The 17,486-nt window shown below is 39.7% G+C and overlaps 1 protein-coding gene across 5 annotated transcripts in view; it reads right to left on the minus strand.

The window, feature by feature from the left end:
- The window catches only part of LOC140469008 (monoacylglycerol lipase ABHD2-like), a 93,238-nt gene that overhangs the window by 43,882 nt on the left and 31,870 nt on the right, over window positions 1–17,486 (minus strand). For all 5 annotated transcript variants that reach the window (XM_072565180.1, XM_072565181.1, XM_072565179.1 and 2 more), the window contains 2 exons: window positions 4,296–4,471; window positions 2,917–3,084 (listed from right to left, as the gene is read on the minus strand). In XM_072565180.1, the coding sequence (XP_072421281.1) occupies window positions 2,917–3,084; window positions 4,296–4,471 (344 nt within the window). The remainder of the gene's footprint in view (window positions 1–2,916; window positions 3,085–4,295; window positions 4,472–17,486) is intronic.

The following is a 17,486-nucleotide window of genomic DNA, read 5'->3' on the forward strand; positions in this document are numbered from 1 at the left end:
AGTTACCTCTGGTCTCAGGTATCTTCACCACCATTAAAAACACAGAAAAAAAGAGAGAGAGGTCACTGTTCTCCATTTGCTCATCACTCACCTTGAATTGGGATTCAAATTAGAAACTCAACTATCATAATACAAGTACACAACTGACGGTCCATTAGGCATAAATTCTAGGGATTGCCTTCAGTTTGGCAATCTTGAAAAGTTGACTATGATTTTTAGGAACAAGTAATGTAGCCAGAGCTTTTGTCAACTCTTTCAATGCAAAGCATTATAGAATCTTGCTGTACAGCAACGAGTCAACACAAAAATACTGAACCAATAGAAATGGGCATTAAATTCACTGCTATTATCTTATTGCATTCTATTGTACCATTTCTAATTGTTAACATTCAAAAGCTACAGCTTTCCTGCTTCAGTTGTCCAAAGTGCAGCCTCCAAATTAAACAAAGCCAGTTAAATTCTTCCCAAAAGAGGCTAACCAAAGAAAAAAACAATTCTAAAAAAATGCAAACACAAACTAAAGTTTATGCTTATTGTGTAACTCCTTTTATAAGGCAATACATATATAATTAATTATTTATGAAGGTAGTACTTTAGCAAGTATTCAAAGGTGATCTCTGAACACTAATAAACAAATTTATGACAATGATAAACAGTTGCTCCCCTCTGTACTTGCTCAGACACACCTCTGGTACTTCCTCCATTCTATGTGTAGTATAAACCTGTATAATTGAACACTGAGATTATTCTACTAGGGAAGAGGTCAGAGCAATTGTCTATGCCAATGTCAGAACATTTCTAATCTACTCAAACTTTCAGAAGATGCAATTTCCAGCAGGACAGCAGTCAGCTTAATGACTTGAGGCTGATGTTCTCAGTTTTATTGCACTGACAGGGACCAGTTATAGCATCCTGACTCAGCTGAAATCATCTCGCCCCGAACTGATTTGGGATAGAAATTTTAAAACTTTCAAATATATTAATTCTACACTGGAAATTATCCGAGTCACTGGCAAGCTACAGCCGAGATTCAGGCCACATTTTTAGAACTTAGAATTCAAGCAAATCACCCCTTGTCTTCTGCTTCAATGCCTTTGTCACAGCTTCTAATCAGTAATGTTGCTCCAAGCATACAACAACAATCCCTATCTACAGTGTGCAGCTGTGTTTGATTTGTTAGAGAAGTAGGTAAAAGCTAGAAATTGTGGTGAACAGCAAATCAACTTGGTCAGGAAAATGGGAACTGAAAAGATAGGAGAATCCAGGGTTTGGGAAGGAGAGTAGAAAATGGGAGGAAGGGAGGAAGGGAGGAAGGGAGGAAGGGAGGAAGGGAGGAAGGGAGGAAGGGAGGAAGGGAGGAAGGGAGGAAGGGAACAGCACCAGTGTGAACCACAGCAGGAGAAAGTGGGGATGCAAGGTAAGTAGGGAAGAGAAGAGGTATTCCATCAACTGGCAAGAAAAGGGATGGCTTCCTCTTTCAAAAATCTATTTAGTTAAATCAAGCTTTAATGGCAAAGAATACAAGTTCACAAACACTCCACCTGCAAGGAATGGAAATTAGCAGCAAATTTTAATCATTGGATGTGGCACTTCTGTTGAATTACGGGAAACAGATTTATAGAATCCTTAGCTGAAAATGTGTTGCTGGAAAAGCGCAGCAGGTCAGGCAGGATCCAAGGAACAGGAGAATCGACGTTTTGGGCATAAGCCCTTCTTCAGGAATCAGAATCCTTACTTTGCATAAAAAGACCATTCAGCACATTGAGGCTGCATCCCACCCAGACTCTCAATGCCCATTCCATCCTGCAACCCCACATATGATTTTTACCATAACTAACCCAACTAACTTACACCTCCCTGGACAGTACAAGGCAACTTTTAGCATGGCTGATCCAACTGACCTGCATATCACTGGATCATGCAGGAAACCAAATTGTCCAGAGGAAAACCATGCAGACGCAGGGAAAACATGCAAAATCCACACACACAGTCACCCAATGCTGGAATCGAATCTAGGTCCTTGACGTTACAAGGCAGTAGTCCTAGCCAAGGTGCCACAATACACAAATCATTAAGACTTATGTTTTTTCCAATATGGTCTACAAACTTCATTTTAGCAGTACTCTCAACTTAGTACAAGATTAAATGGGATATTAGAGTTGAAATAAATGTAGCCTGACAAATGCAGTGATCTACTAAAAAGATTTAATTAGCTCAGCATTTTTACTGCACTATACTTATTTTATGCACAATCCAAGTAACAGAACCTGGTATCAAAATCCTGTGTAAAATTCAAATAGGAATTAACATCACATTGGTGGGAAAAATAGCACCAGAACGACATAACCTTGTGTTCACGACAGGAATTTTCTCAATAAAACCAGGCTCTCAGCTACAAAACCACCATGCAGAAAATCACAATAAGAAACTTTAAACATCACTGAAGGGAAGCAGCCAGAGATTCTCAACAGCTCACGAAAAGCCTCTTCACATTCTACCCACACCAACAAATAACAGAATACGTGCTACTGGTGAATTACAAAATCTACTAGCTGGTTGCATTTCACCAAAGTTGACGAGATCAACTTTGTTGAAAGAAGTGGCATCCAGTTATCTGTGATAGCATCAGAAGGTCTTAATGCTGAATACGCTCAGAAGTGACAGCTTTGACCACTTTAATAAGCTAAAGTCATAATATAAATGCCAACGTTTGTTGCTGTTGACATGAAGGAACAGTGAAATAACTTTATTTCATTGGAATGGAAAATTCAGTTTACATAGATGAATGCTTGGACAAAATGTTTCACACATACTGTTTTATGGTTATGTCCATTACAGTTTTATATATCTCAAGATCATTGTATAAAACATTTCTCTCCTAAACAAAAAGAAAAATCAGGATGAAAACTTCCTTACCGTATGTAAACATACGAGGAGAGGTGAGCTCAATGTTCGGCAACGCGCCAAGATGATTAAGAACAGCACATCGGTAGCCATGCTTCTGCGCATAGTCGACAAATGTTCTGATATACTGCTTTTCACTGTGATTAGCTATCCCAGGACAAATCACCATAGTAATGTCCTCTAGCAAACATAGGAATGCAGCATGAGATTTTTATACACTGAATTTTATTTAAATGTCATTTCACACAATCATTTTATCCAACGTATCAATTCTTAACAGATTTTATTGTTTCAACCACAAATGTCTCTTTCAATTCTACACTAATTTAGTTCCATAGTTCCTTCTCTAAACCTTATTTGGACCTGGACACCCGTCAAAGATGAATAATTCTGCAATTGCAGCACCATTGTATGAAAATACTTCCCTCACCTCAAAAGGGGACAGTGATGGTCTAATGACATTTTTGTCAGAGACCCAGGTAATGTTCTGGAAACCTTGGTTCAAATCCTGCCAAGGTAGATGGTGGAATTTGACTGCAATAAATCTCCGGATTTAAGAGTTTGATGGTGACCGGGAAACCATTGCTGACTGTTAGAAAAACTGATCTGCTTCATTAATGGTCTTCAGGGAAGGAAACTGCCATCATTACCTGGTATGGTCTCCAGAGATTGACTCTCAACTGCCCTCTGGCCAATGAAACAGGTGTACTTAGCCAGTGAAGCCCTCAACTAATGAATGAATTAAAATATCTTAATAGCTTTGCTCAAAAACAATTTGAGATGAGTAATAAATGTTGGTCTTGTCAGCAGTTTATGAATGAAAGAAGAAAAAACCCAATTTTAAATGTATGTTCTTGATATTTGACAGAGCAATGAAAAAAAAAATCAGTCTGCATCAACTTTACCAATTTCTTTTGCACCCTTGCAAGACCTAATGTTAGACTTTGCTTTCTATGGCATATAAACCCAAGTTAATTACATTTCCCTTCTAATTGAATGTTCTGCTTTCATTATTAAACTTTTGATTATTCATGAACACTAGCACCTTGATTAGGTGACCAGAACAGTATACAGTTGTTTAGGTGGGGCCTGGCCTGACGCAGCACTACACATTAGGCTAACATGCACATTTTGTTTTCCTATAAGGGCAACACCAGTGAACAGATTACTGTCCTTCATCCAATTACCCCATGTGAACTGTTCACAAGAATTACTGGACAAAAACCAGGAGGAGAATCTCATGCCCTTTGCTACTGCTGCAGCAATGATCAACTAACAAAAATAGAATTTGAACATTTCATTTTCCTGCCTTTGCATACACATACAAAAGGCAGCGCTATGTAAGCTTAATTGAAGTAATCTTTGTCAATTTTCCCATTCATTTCACTTACCTCCAGTGTTATGCTCTGCCAAAGGCTCAAAAAGATCCCATGTAGCAGTCGCTCCATCAGGCATAGAGAGATATTTGCGGAGACCATAAGGATGAGGAGAGCTTACACGCCCCATTTTACCATATAATGCTGTCTGTACATGTCCACTCTTGCCCCAGATCAGGGGTGGGATATATCTAATAATTAAAGCATATTTTAAAAAACCTTTAGTTATATAATTGTATGTATCAACAAGTCACTTCAAAAGCATTTTATTCCCTCATCCTGCTTCCTTCCATTAGAGTTTCTACTGTTCCCCATCTATCATCCAAACCAACCCAAAGACTCTGACAGGGTGCGAATCATACTTTTAAGAAAAGGCTTCCTATTGATCTGAAACCCTCCTCCCATCACAGCAGCTTCACTGAAAACTTAACACAAACTAATACTAAAAACAATCACTAAAACACTGCATATACATTCTTAACATTTACATTTCTTCAGTTTCCACTCACTCAGTTTTTAAATTAATCTTAAAACCCTACTTCTCCTGTTGGTTACACTAAGTTATGCATTGGAAGACAATACCCAGGATAATGCACAATGTTTTCGTACATTTATTTAAAGAGGATGTGGAGATGGTGCAGAGACAGTTCACTAGGTTGACTTCTCAGATGAAGAGGTGGACTTATTGGGAAGGCTGGCAGACTGGGCCCACATACCATGGAGTTTAGAGGAACTCAAAGCATTTAAAAGACAAAATTCTGAGGGGAATTGAGAGGTGGGTACTGAGATGATGCAGAAATCTAAAACTGGGGCACAGTTTAAACATAATCTATCAACCACTTAAAACCAATAGAGGGAGAGTCTTCTCTCATATGGTCAACCTTTGGAATTCATTGTCCTAGAGAGTTGTGGGTGCCCAGTCTCTGAATATATTCTGACCAGAAATAGACAGATTCTGTATCTATAGGGGAATAAGGGGAAAGTAGAATTGCACCAAGATTAGATCAAATGCCTTGTCACAGTGACTACTCATTTCACTGGCAAAGTTTTCATATAGAGTCAGAGATGTACAGCATGGAAATAGACCCTTGAGTCAAACTTGTCATGCCGACCAGATATCCCACCCCAATCTAATCCTACCTGCCAGCACCCAGCCTATATCCCTTCTTATTCATATATCCATTCAGATGCCTTTTAAATGGTGCAATTGTACTAGCCTCCACACTTCCTCTGGTAGCTCATTCCATACACGTACCATCCTCAGTGTGAAAAGGTTGTCCTTTACGTCTCTTTTTTATCTTTCTCCTCTCACCTGAAACCTGTGCCCTCTAGTTGTGGACTCTTCCCCAGGGAAAGGACTGGGTCTATTTACCCTATCCATGCCCCTCAATTTTATGAACTTCTAGAAGGTCACCATTCAGCCTCTAACACTGCAGGGAAAACAGCCCTAGCCTATTCAACCTCTCCCTATAGCTCAAATCCTCCAACCCTGGCAACATCTTTGTGAATCTTTCTGAACCCTTGCAAGTTTCACAACATCTTTCCAATAGGAAGGAGACCAGAATAGTATGCAATATTCCAAAAGTCCTGTACAGCTGCAACATTATCTCCCAACTCCTGTACTCAATACTCTGACCAATAAAGAAAAGCATACCAAATGCCTTCTTCTCAATTCTATCTACCTGTGACTCCACTTTCAAGCAGCTATGAACCTGCACTCCAAGATCTCTCTGTTCAGCAACACTCCCTAGAACCTTACCATTTAGTGTATAAATCCTGCTAAGACTAGCTTTCCCAAAATGCAGTACCTCGCACTTATCTAAATTAAACTCCATCTGCCACTTCTCAGCCCATTGGCCCATCTGATCAAGATCCCATTGTAATCTGAGGTAACCAATTTGGTGTCATCTGCAAACTTATTAAGTATACCTCTTATGCTCACATCCAAATCATTTATATAAATGATGAAAAGTAGCGGACCAAGCACTGATGCTTGTGGCACTCCACTGGTCACAGGCCTCCAGATCGAAAAACAACCCTCCACCACCACCCTCTGTCTTCTACCTTTCAGCCAGTTCTGTATCCAAGTGGCTAGTTCTCCCTGTATTCCATGAGATCTAACCATGCTAATCAGTCTCCCACGGGGAACCTTGTCAAGCGCTTTACTGAAGTCCACAAAGATCACGGCTGCCGCTCTGCCCTCATCAATCCTTTTTGTTACTTCTTCAAAAAAAATCAAGTTTGAGAGACAGGATTTCCCACCCACAAAACCATGTTGACTATGCCTAATCAGTCCTTGCCTTTCCAAATACATGTGCATCCAATCGCTCAGGATTCCCTCCAACAACTTGCCCACCACTGGCGTCAGGCTCACTGGTTTATAGTTCCCTCTTGTCCTTACCACCCTTCTTTTAAGTAGTGGCACCATGTTAGCCAACCTCCAGCTTCCGGCACCTCACCTGAGACTATCGATGATACAAGTATCTCAGTAAGAGGCCCAGTAATCATTTCCCTAGCTTCCCACAGAGTTCAAGGGTGCACCTGATCAGGTCCTGGGGATTTATCCGCTTTCAAGACATCCAGCACTTAGTCTGTAATATGGACATTTTGCAAGATGTCACCATCTATTTCCCTACAGTCTATATCTTCCATGTTCTTTTCCACAGTAAATACTGACGCTAAATACTTATTTAGTATCTCCCCTATCTCCTGCAACTCCACACAAAGGCTGCCTTGCTGAGCTATGAGGGGCCCTATTCTCTCTCTAGTTACCCTTTAGTCCTTAATGTAATTATAAAAACCCTTTGGGTTCTCCTTAACACTATTTGCCAAAGCTATCTCATGTCCCCTTTTTGCCCTCCTGATTTCCCTCTTCAGTCTACTCCTACTGCCTTTATACTCTAAGGATTCGCTCGATCTATCCTGTCTATACCTGACATATGCTTCCTTCTTTTTCTTAATCAAACCCTCAATTTCTTTAGTCATCCAGCATTCCCTATAGCTACCAGCCTTTCCTTTCACCCTGACAGGAATATACTTTCTCTGGATTCTCATGATCTCATTTCTGAAGGGGCTTCCCATTTTCCAGCTATCCCTTTACCTGCGAACATCTGCCTCTAATCAGCTTTTGGAAGTTTTTGCCTAATACCATCAAAATTGGTCTTTCTCCAATTTAGAGCTTCAACTTTTAGATTTGGGCTATCCTTTTCCATCACTATTTTAAAACGAATAGAATAATGGTTGCTGGCCCCAAAGTGCTCCCCCACTGACACCTCAGTCACCTGCTCTGCCTTATTTCCCAAGGAGTAGGTTAAGCTTTGCACCTTCTCTAGTAGGTACATCCACATACTGAATCAGAAAATTTTCTAGTACATACTTATCAAATTCCTCTCCATCTAAATCTTTAACACTGTGGCAGTCTCAGTCTATGTTTGGAAAGTTAAAATCCCTGACCACAACCAGCCTATTATTCTTACAGATAGCAGAGATCTCCTTACAAGTTTGTTTCTCAACTTCCCTCTGACTATTAGGGGGTCTACAATATAATCCCAATAAGGTGATCATCCCTTTATTTCTCAGTTCCACCCAAATAACTTGCTTGGATGTATTTCTGGGAATATCCTCACTCAGCACAGCTGCAATGCTATCCCTTATCAAAAAATGCCACTCACCCTCCTCTCTTGCTTCCCTTTCTGTCCTTCCTGTAGCATTTGTATCCTGGAACATTAATCTGCCACCCCTGTCCATCCCTGAGCCATGTTTCTGTAACTGCTATGATATGCCAGTCCCATGTTCCTAACCATACCCTGGATTCATCTGCCTTCCCTGTTAGGCCCCTTGCATTGAAATAAATGTAGTTTCATTTATCAGTCCTACCCTGTTCTCTGCTTTGTCTCTGCCTGCCCTGACTGTTTGACTCACCTCTGTTCTCAACTGTACCAGTCTCAGATTGATCTCTTTGCTCAGTACCTGCCTGGGTCTCACCTTCCCATCATACTTGTTTAAATCCTCCCCATGTTGTATGCCCAGCTGTTGCTGGTCCACAAAACAGCTTTTTATCATTTTCCACAAAGCTCTTCAAACTCACATTATCTATAAACCAAAACCACAAAGCAGTTCAAACCCATTGAACAAGGAGTCAAAAGATTGTTGATTCTCCAGAGAATTCCCTTTACTATTCGGCTTAAAGACATGGTAAGCTACAATGAAGCTGAAAAGAAATTCTCTACCAGTATTGCCATTTTCCAGGCATTGTTTGTGTGCAATGTATATAATATTCAAATGTTTGCTTTGTGGAAGCCATGGCGACAGATATAGTGACTTATATGAAGGATTCCTTTTATTTGGCTTGAAGTACAGAGGTTCCTTGACATATTGGCCTTCTCAATGTATTGTATCAGGAATATTTTCCCCGTGGATGTAAAACAATCAAGTCACAACATACTTAGGATAGAACTTGGTCTTCAACTCAATGACAACAAATTAAAAAACATTTTTTGAACTCTAGATGAAATGACTAACAAAGTCTTCTATGCATTAGGTTTTAAATAATTTTCTAGAAATATCTTCAAATACAACTTTGATTGCACTCAGTACAAAAGGCTGAACATCAATAAATCACATTATATGAAAGATTAGAATCAAGCAGTAGTATCCAGTGCTGTTTGTCAAATCAATTTGAATTCAGGTCATGCAAACACTGTACATCAGACTATTTTAGAGCTTGTAATTGCTCATCTTTAGGAGTTTTTAAATTTGTGTTATACTGTGAGGACATTATCCTTTTCCACACTAAATAATAAATGTTACATTGCATACTGTTGACAGAAGCAATGCAATTAACCTTAATTTAAAACACAAGTACAGTGCTGTCATCAGTTAGGTACATACTCTAATTTCCATCCAGTGTAAAGTAAAGCAGGGTTGACACATTACATTGCTGACTTTTTTTATATTTCATTCCTGGACAACACAGGTGTAGTTAACCACTTATGAACGCAGATTCAACTGCAATATTTGGAGAGACCTGATCATTTGATGGCTGTATAAGATTAGATAAAAAACAAAATGTAAAGCTTGAACGAAGTAAACATGGACATAAAGGACATAAATCAGCACACAAAGGATGGCTCTGCAAGCTGTCATGTACTCAGTCACACAGCATGGAAACAGACTCTTCAGTCCAAACGGTCTATGCTGACCATAATCCCAAACAAAACTAGTCCCACCTGTCTGCGCCTGGCCCATACCCCTCCCAACGTTTCATATTTATAAACATTGTAACTGGACCCAAATCTACCACTTCCTCAGGAAGCTCATCCACACATGAAAAAAACATTGCCCCTCATGTCTTTTTTAAATTCTCCTTCTCTCTCCTTAAAAATATGCCCCTTAATCTTGAAAACCCCAATCCTCGGGAAAAGACACCTGCCATTCACATTATCTACACCCCTTAGGATTTTATAGATCTCCAGTGAAAAATGTCCCAGTCGACCCAGCCTCTTCTTTTCACTCAAACCCTCCATTCCCAGCAACATCCTGGTAATTCTCTTCTGAACCCTCTCCAGGGCGACTAGAACTTAGTGGGCGGTACGGTGGCACAGTGGTTAGCATTGCTGCCTCACAGCGCCAGAGACCTGGGTTCAATTCCCACCTCAGGCGACTGACTGTGTGGAGTCTGCACATTCTCCCCGTGTCTGAGTGGGTTTCCTCCGGGTGCTCCGGTTTCCTCCCACAGTCCAAAGATGTGCAGGTTAGGTGAATTGGCCATGCTAAATTGCCCGTAGTGTTAGGTGAAGAGGTAAATGTAGGGGAATGGGTGGGTTACGCTTCGGCGGGTCGGTGTGGACTTGTTGGACCGAAGGGCCTGTTTCCACACTGTAAGTAATCTAATATAAACTTGCTGTAGTGCAATCGTCTATTATGATAGTTATATTTGTTTAATTAATGTGGTCAACTAAGCAAAATCGAAAATGCTAGATATATTTGGTCAGCACCTTAAAAAGATGGAATACTTTGTAGGTTGAGACTGAGCTTTGAATGCGGTGTATTGCATTATTTTCTATTCTTAAAAAGGTGATTTTTTTTTCCCCCAGTTATATCAAATGCTTCATCAGAATGCATCATTTCCAATGACAGAAAATAATTAAGTCACCAGTAATTCATGGCCAATTGCAACAGAAACAACACAGCACAAATTAAAAATTGGTTAGTAAATTACTATAATAATTACACAATTTATGCTGTCAAGGGTTAAGTCACTAAGAGCAGCATTAAAATGTCATTTGTCAAATAGTATGAGATTTAAAGAAAAAAAGGGAAAGCTCTTCAATCACAAACATGATTTTGAGCTTAAACAGGAAACACTCTGGTTCATGGTAAAATACACAATCAGCACATAAAGTTAATGACAAAGGATATTAAAAATTCAGCCAGCCATGTGGGACCCTGTTAACAGTACTCAAAGATCACAAAGCTCAGTGACCTGTCTCCCCTTTTCCAAAAATGAACATAATCAGGGCAGAGGGTGAACAGGAAAACAAGGTTTCAGATTTTACAAGGCATCAGGTTAAATTGCAGCATAATTGGACCTTTACATTCACAAACTTAGAAAGTTAAGTTTGCAGTATGTCACAAAAAATTGAGGACCTGCATATTTCGCATGGTCTTAGAATGGAAAGAATAGGCACCTTTAGGAGAACATCAGGCTGAACTTTACCAGAAATCAGCTGTGTCAATTTTAGAGAGTTTCACTGAATTTTCTTCCCAGACGTTAACGTGTTTTCTCAAATAATCTTCCCATTCTCACCTCATTGCCTATGCACCACACCTCTATGATGCCCCCATTTGCTGTATTCGCCCATTCCCCATAGGTGGCATCTCCCAGATGGCATTAGTGCCATCTTTGACACATCTAGGGCAAATGATAGCTACCCTGTGCAGTAGCTATCCTGTCCAGATTGCTGGCAGGGGATGGATGTTGTTACTGTCCACGGAACAGGATGGTGATGTTCAAGATAAAGCTCTGGAGGAGCAAGCAGATGTTGCCAAATTACCGTTGACTTTCATGTTGGAAATTGTTGCCATCCAATTTCTACCTGTGGATGAGGAGAATAAAAAACTGTGCACCAATGAGGTGAAACAATCTAACATTTATGACATGAATGCATGCAAAAAGGCCCTTCGCTACACATAGTGGAAATCTCATCTTGCCATTCAATACTTGACTTTGTATTTTGTTCCTGGATGTCAGGAACCTCCAGACATCAGATCTCATGCAATTTATCCAACTTTTTCATCAATGCCCAAGTTGTTCAGCAGCTAGCAAGATTCTGCCCATTATATTTCTCAGGATTTTAAGAATGAAAATTGGCTCCTCCATTACTTGAATTATGGAGAACACCGGTGTTAATATTTAAAAATTAAAGCACACCAGTGTGCAAATCTCACCTCTAAACAGGGCGATTACAAAATATCCAGACGCTGCTAGAAAATGAGAATGTATTATTGGTCATGATTAAGCTCATATTTGAGGGGAGACTGACATTAAAATTAAAATCACAGGTGATAATGAGACAAATCCACTCTTGGGTTTTAGTGAAATCCACAGTTACAGATTTGGTCCACTTAATCGCGGATTATTTATACAGCATTTTGCTCTCTGCATTTGTAGAAATACAAGTCAACCATTACTAACTAGCACTATTTGAAATGGTGAATGAACGATACATTGCAAGAATATATATGGAATTTTATAAACAGTTTATAGTACCAAAAAATAAAACTTAGGAGTTTATGCCAAATCACTTGCATTATTCACCCAGGTTTGTTCAACGCAGACTCTGAGCTATGATTGCATTTTCAATTGTCAGTTATTGCTCACGTATTTAAGGTACAATAATATGAATTCATCTCGAATATATTTTTTTGCAACCATAATAAGTCTGGGAAAGCAGTTTAAAACACCTAATTATCTCTGCCTTTTTTGCAAATTACACAAAACAAAATCCATCACTAATTACGAAAGCCATCACGAAAAAGAAAATGTTCCCCTCTTTGGCAGATTCAGTTAAACCTTCTTATTTCACTTTTCATCTGGTCCAAAACTTGGGAAGCCAGATTTCCCAACAGGAACTAATCTTGTTATCATAGCACACACATTTCTGACACAATTACAGACCTGATTAGGAGGAATTCTCTCTTCATGAAGACATTGCAGTAGCTTTTCACTACATTTCGCCAATACCAGACAGTATCCCATGGGGCATTTGGAAACCAACATTTGCATGCATAATTATCTTCATGACTTGGCTAATATAGGCTGACCCACTACCAAATTTAACTTTTTTTCCTCAACCACTGTATTTTTATGCAAATGTAGTCCTCAAAACACAATTTTAGGTTGTGGCGTTATTTATGACACAGGAGGCTATTTGGCTTAATATCAATTGAAATGTTTTAAAGACTGGCATTTACACAATTTGTGTTTGTCAGGAAGACTAAAGTTTTACATATGTTCTGTGTTACTTTGGGCACCACTACAGCAAGTTAAGTTCTTCATAGCCATTTTGCCTGCAGGGGAGGTGATGGCCTGGTGGTACTTTTGCTGGACTATCAATCCAGAAACTCAATCAATGTTCTGGGGACTCAGATTTGAATACCACCATGGCAATGGAATCAGAATTCAATAAAATATCTGGAATTAAAAAATCTAATGATGACCATGGAACCACTGCCCATTAACAGAAAAAAAATCCTCATCTGCTCTGCTCTATTGCAAAGTCCTCCTTACTAACATCTAGGGTTAGTGTCAAAACTGGGAGAGTTGTCTCTCAATCTAGTGAAGCAAAAGCCTGACACTTATACTCACAGAATTAGATCTTAAAGAAAATGTCTCAGGCTACACTCTCAATCCCTGGATATGTCCTGTCCCACCTGCAGGACAGACCCAACAGAAGTAGCAGGCAGTCAGGATGAAATTGCACTGGGAGTCCTCAACAGTGACTCCAGACTCCATTAAGTCCCATGGCATCAGGTTAAATACGGGGAACATCCTAATGATTACCAAGCACTGTCCTCCCTCAGATGATGCATCAATACTCCTCCATATTGGAGGAAACACGGAGGGTGGGAGGTTGCAGAATTTACTCGACACAGGGGGATTTCAATGTCCACCAGCAGTACTGATAGAGTTGGTCAGGGCATGCTTCATTACTGACCTTCCTCCCATGATTGCAATGTCCAACACTGTGTGCAACTCATCAGGTACTGAAGCAGTTCATGTTCAAATGTAACAAGGCCTGGACAATATCCAGGCTTGAGCTGGCAAGTAACAAATGCCAGGCAAAGACCATCTCCAATAAGAAACAATCTATTGCAAATCCTTGACATTCAATTGTGTTACCATTGCTGAATCCGGAACTGTCAATATCCCGGCAGTTACCATTGGCCAGAAACTCAACTGGATTTGCCACATGAATACAGTGACAACACAGGCACATCTGAGGCTAGGAGTACTGCAGACAGTAACTCCCCTCACACGTAAAAATTTGTCTACTATTTACAAGGCATGGAATACTCCCCACCTACCTGGATGAGTGCTGTTTCAACATTCAAGCAGCATGACAACTTCCAGGACAATGCAGCTGGATTGACTAGCATCATATCCATAAACAAACTCTCTTTACCAAAATCCTTATGATCAGCAGCATCGACAAGGTGCACAGCTGCAATTCACCAAAAGTTCTTCAGCAACACCTTCCATACTCATAACCCCAAGGGCAGCAGATACATAGGAACACCAGCAAGTTCCTCTCAAAGTCACTCACCACCCTCTCTTAGAAATATTGCTGTTCTTCCACTGTTGCTGGGTCAATATCTTGGAATTCCCTCCCTAATGGCATTGAGAGTCTACCTACAGCAGTTCATGAACTGCAGCAGTTCAAGAAGAAAGCTCACCACCACTCTCTCATGGACAACTAAGGACATGTAATAAATGCTGACCAGCTAATCCCTTGAGTAAATTTAAAAAAAACAAATTGCCTAATTACATTTTAATGAAATGATTAATTTGCCTGATCCTGAAGGCAATGGTTGAGTAAATAATGTTGATGATAATACAGAACACCCCCTTCAGAAATCTATCCAAAGTAAACGGGCACATTCGGCCTTGGTTTACCTGCCTCAAGAATAAAACTTCTGACAGTCCTCATCACTTAATAACCACAAAATAAAATTATGCAGATTATGAGCTCAAATTGTAGACTGGATTCTGACTTCACATAAATGCAATACACATACAGATTAACGTAAGAAAAAGAAACTTTGAAATTGTTTCTGGAGCACAATATATGTTAGATTTTTGATTTGGAAGGGAGTCAAGGATTATTGGCAAACAGGCAAGTGGAGTTAAGGCCATAGACAAGCAAGTTGACATGGAGTCAGATGTACAGCTAGGAAACAGACCCTTCGGTCCAACCCGACCATGCCGACCAGATATCCCAACCTAATCTAGTCCCACCTGCCAGCACTTGGCCCATAGCCCTTAACTCTTCCTATTCATATACCCATCTAGATGCCTTTTAAAGTTGCAATTGTACTAGCCTCCACCACTTCCTCTGGCATCTCATTCCATATAGGCACTACCCTCTGCAGGAAAAAGTTGCCCCTTAGGTCTCTCTTTTATATCTTCCCCTCTCACCTTAAACCTCTGTCCTCGTTCTGAACTCCCCCACCCCAAGGAAAAGACTGGGCCTATTTATCCTATCCATACCCTTCATGATTTTATAAACCTCTATTTGGTCACCCCTCAGTCTTCGACACTCCAGGGAAAACAGCCTGAGCCTATTCAACCTCAAGTTTCACAACATCCTTCCAATAGGAAGGAGACCAGATCTGTATGCAACATTCCAAAAAAGTGGTTGAACCAATGTCCTGTACAGCTGCAACATGACCTCCCAACTCCTGTACTCAATACTCTGACCAATAAAGGAAAGCATACCAAACACCTTTTTCACTATCCTATCAACCTGTGACTCCACTTTCAAGGAGCTAAGAACCTCACTCCGAGGTCTTTGTTCAGCAACACTCCCTCGAACCTTACCGTTAAAAGGTATATAAATGCTGCTAAGATTTGCTTTCCCAAAATGCAGCACCTCGCATTTATCAAAATTAAACTCCACCTGCCACTCCTCAGCCCACTGGCCCATCTGATCAAGATCCTATTGTAATCTGAGGTAACCTTCTTCGCTGTCCACTACACCTCCAATTTTGGTGTCATCTGTAAACTTACTACCTGTACCTATGTTTATATTCGGATAATTTATATAAATGATGAAAAATAGTGGACCCAGCACCAAACTTGTGGCACACCATTCGTCACAGGCCTCCAGTCTGAAAAACAACCCTCCACCACCACCCTCTGTCTTCTACCTTCGAGCCAGTTCTGTATCCAAATGGCTAGTCCCCACCGTATTCCATGAGATCTAAACTTGCTAACCCGTCTCGCAAAAGGAACCTTGTCGAATGCTTCCCAATGTCCTAACCCAGTTCCTATTTCACTGGATCTTACAGTCAATAAACCCAAGTGACTACACTGCATTTTGATTCAGGCTATACTGAAGCTCAAAAATTACACACATTACACAGTAGCTTCAGCTATACACAAATAAACATCACACAAACATTGCCCAGTGAAACCATTACATCATTCACACAGACAATGGTTCCACAGCATTTTATGTTATTAACATCTGAAAAAAATGCAGACAGTGAAGAAAAGCAACATTTTAGATAATCTATTAATTTGGCATCCAAATTGAAATTATCAACTGTGTATGAAATGCTAGATTAAAGTTTTGCTGGTGAATCAGTGTGTAAGCAAACAATGTAGCACACTCATTTAAACTACATATTCAAGAAGATCCCACCTCACACCTGTGCTGAATTAACTAATCTAAATGTATATTAGATGTATACATGAGGTATACTTGTTTTTGAAAAGAAAAAAATTCTTATCATCTCTAAATACAGAGCAGCCGGTAAAACAAAATGGTAGATGTAATAAGTTATGACCTTGTATGCTATTCAAAGTATTTTACTGATGATTTAAACATTTCAAGGAGGCTCTCTTAAGCCACCATTTTAAAAGCAAATATTTATATAAACTCTAATGTAATACAAACAAAGTAACTGTGTACATAAGGTTCACTGAACCATCAACATCACCCATGCAAATAGTGGCTGGCTGCAAGAGAGAAAAATCAATGTGAGGGGCACCACCTCTGAAAGACAGACTTGCATTCTGATAGTGCCTTTCATGTACTCTGGACATCAAAATTGCTGCAAAACCAAAGTAACCTTTTGAAGTAAAGGCAAAAGACAAGGCTCCACTACCAGCAAATTAGATAAGTTACCAGTTAAACTATGTCAGCTGAGACACACACATTGCCTAGGATACTGGGGGGATTGAAATATTAAACTAGATTTATATACTCAAATCCATAGTACAGCAAATTCAAAGCTGAATCAGCTATATAACAATCCAATCTGAGACATCATTGGGCAGGTTGCTTTGTCATTAATGCAGTGTCACACTCTGCAGCCAAGAGTAAACACAAGATTTCTGGTCAAGCATTCAAAACATCTGAACCACATCCATAAATGGTTTCATACAATATTTGAGATGTTTTACTGACTGTCCAGTTGTATTAAACACCACTACTGCTATTGTACTGCAGAATGTTCATCATTCTTCTGAATTTCAAGTCTAATTAAAGATAAAATTTAAGAATCTCTCTGAAGTATTTCACTGAAACAAACTGCTACACTAGCTTTCAAACTAACCCAACTCAAATTTCCTTCACAACTCTCCGTAGTTACAGATTTTCATTCAAAATAAAAAGAAAATGTAAAAGATTATCACAATTCTTTTGAGAGTGGAGGATTGAAGTTCCTGAGCCCAGATATGCAAGTTGAATCCATCCAACATATCCAATCCACCAAAGCCTCTCCTGTTAGGCCAACATGGCCCATATTTACTTAGTAAAGGCTAACTACATGCCAATGGTAGCCTCAATATATTCTTTCTAAAACAGTCAACTGTATGGTTAATCCTTTCATGGTCTTGTTGCTCTTTATTTCTAAGTTTCTCCATTCCTACAACACTTCAAGAGTTCTCGTCTCTTGCTCATGCTGCAGTGCCTTTGC

The sequence above is a fragment of the Chiloscyllium punctatum genome, chromosome 48 (assembly GCF_047496795.1).
Source record: "Chiloscyllium punctatum isolate Juve2018m chromosome 48, sChiPun1.3, whole genome shotgun sequence".
NCBI classification, from domain to species: domain Eukaryota; kingdom Metazoa; phylum Chordata; class Chondrichthyes; order Orectolobiformes; family Hemiscylliidae; genus Chiloscyllium; species Chiloscyllium punctatum.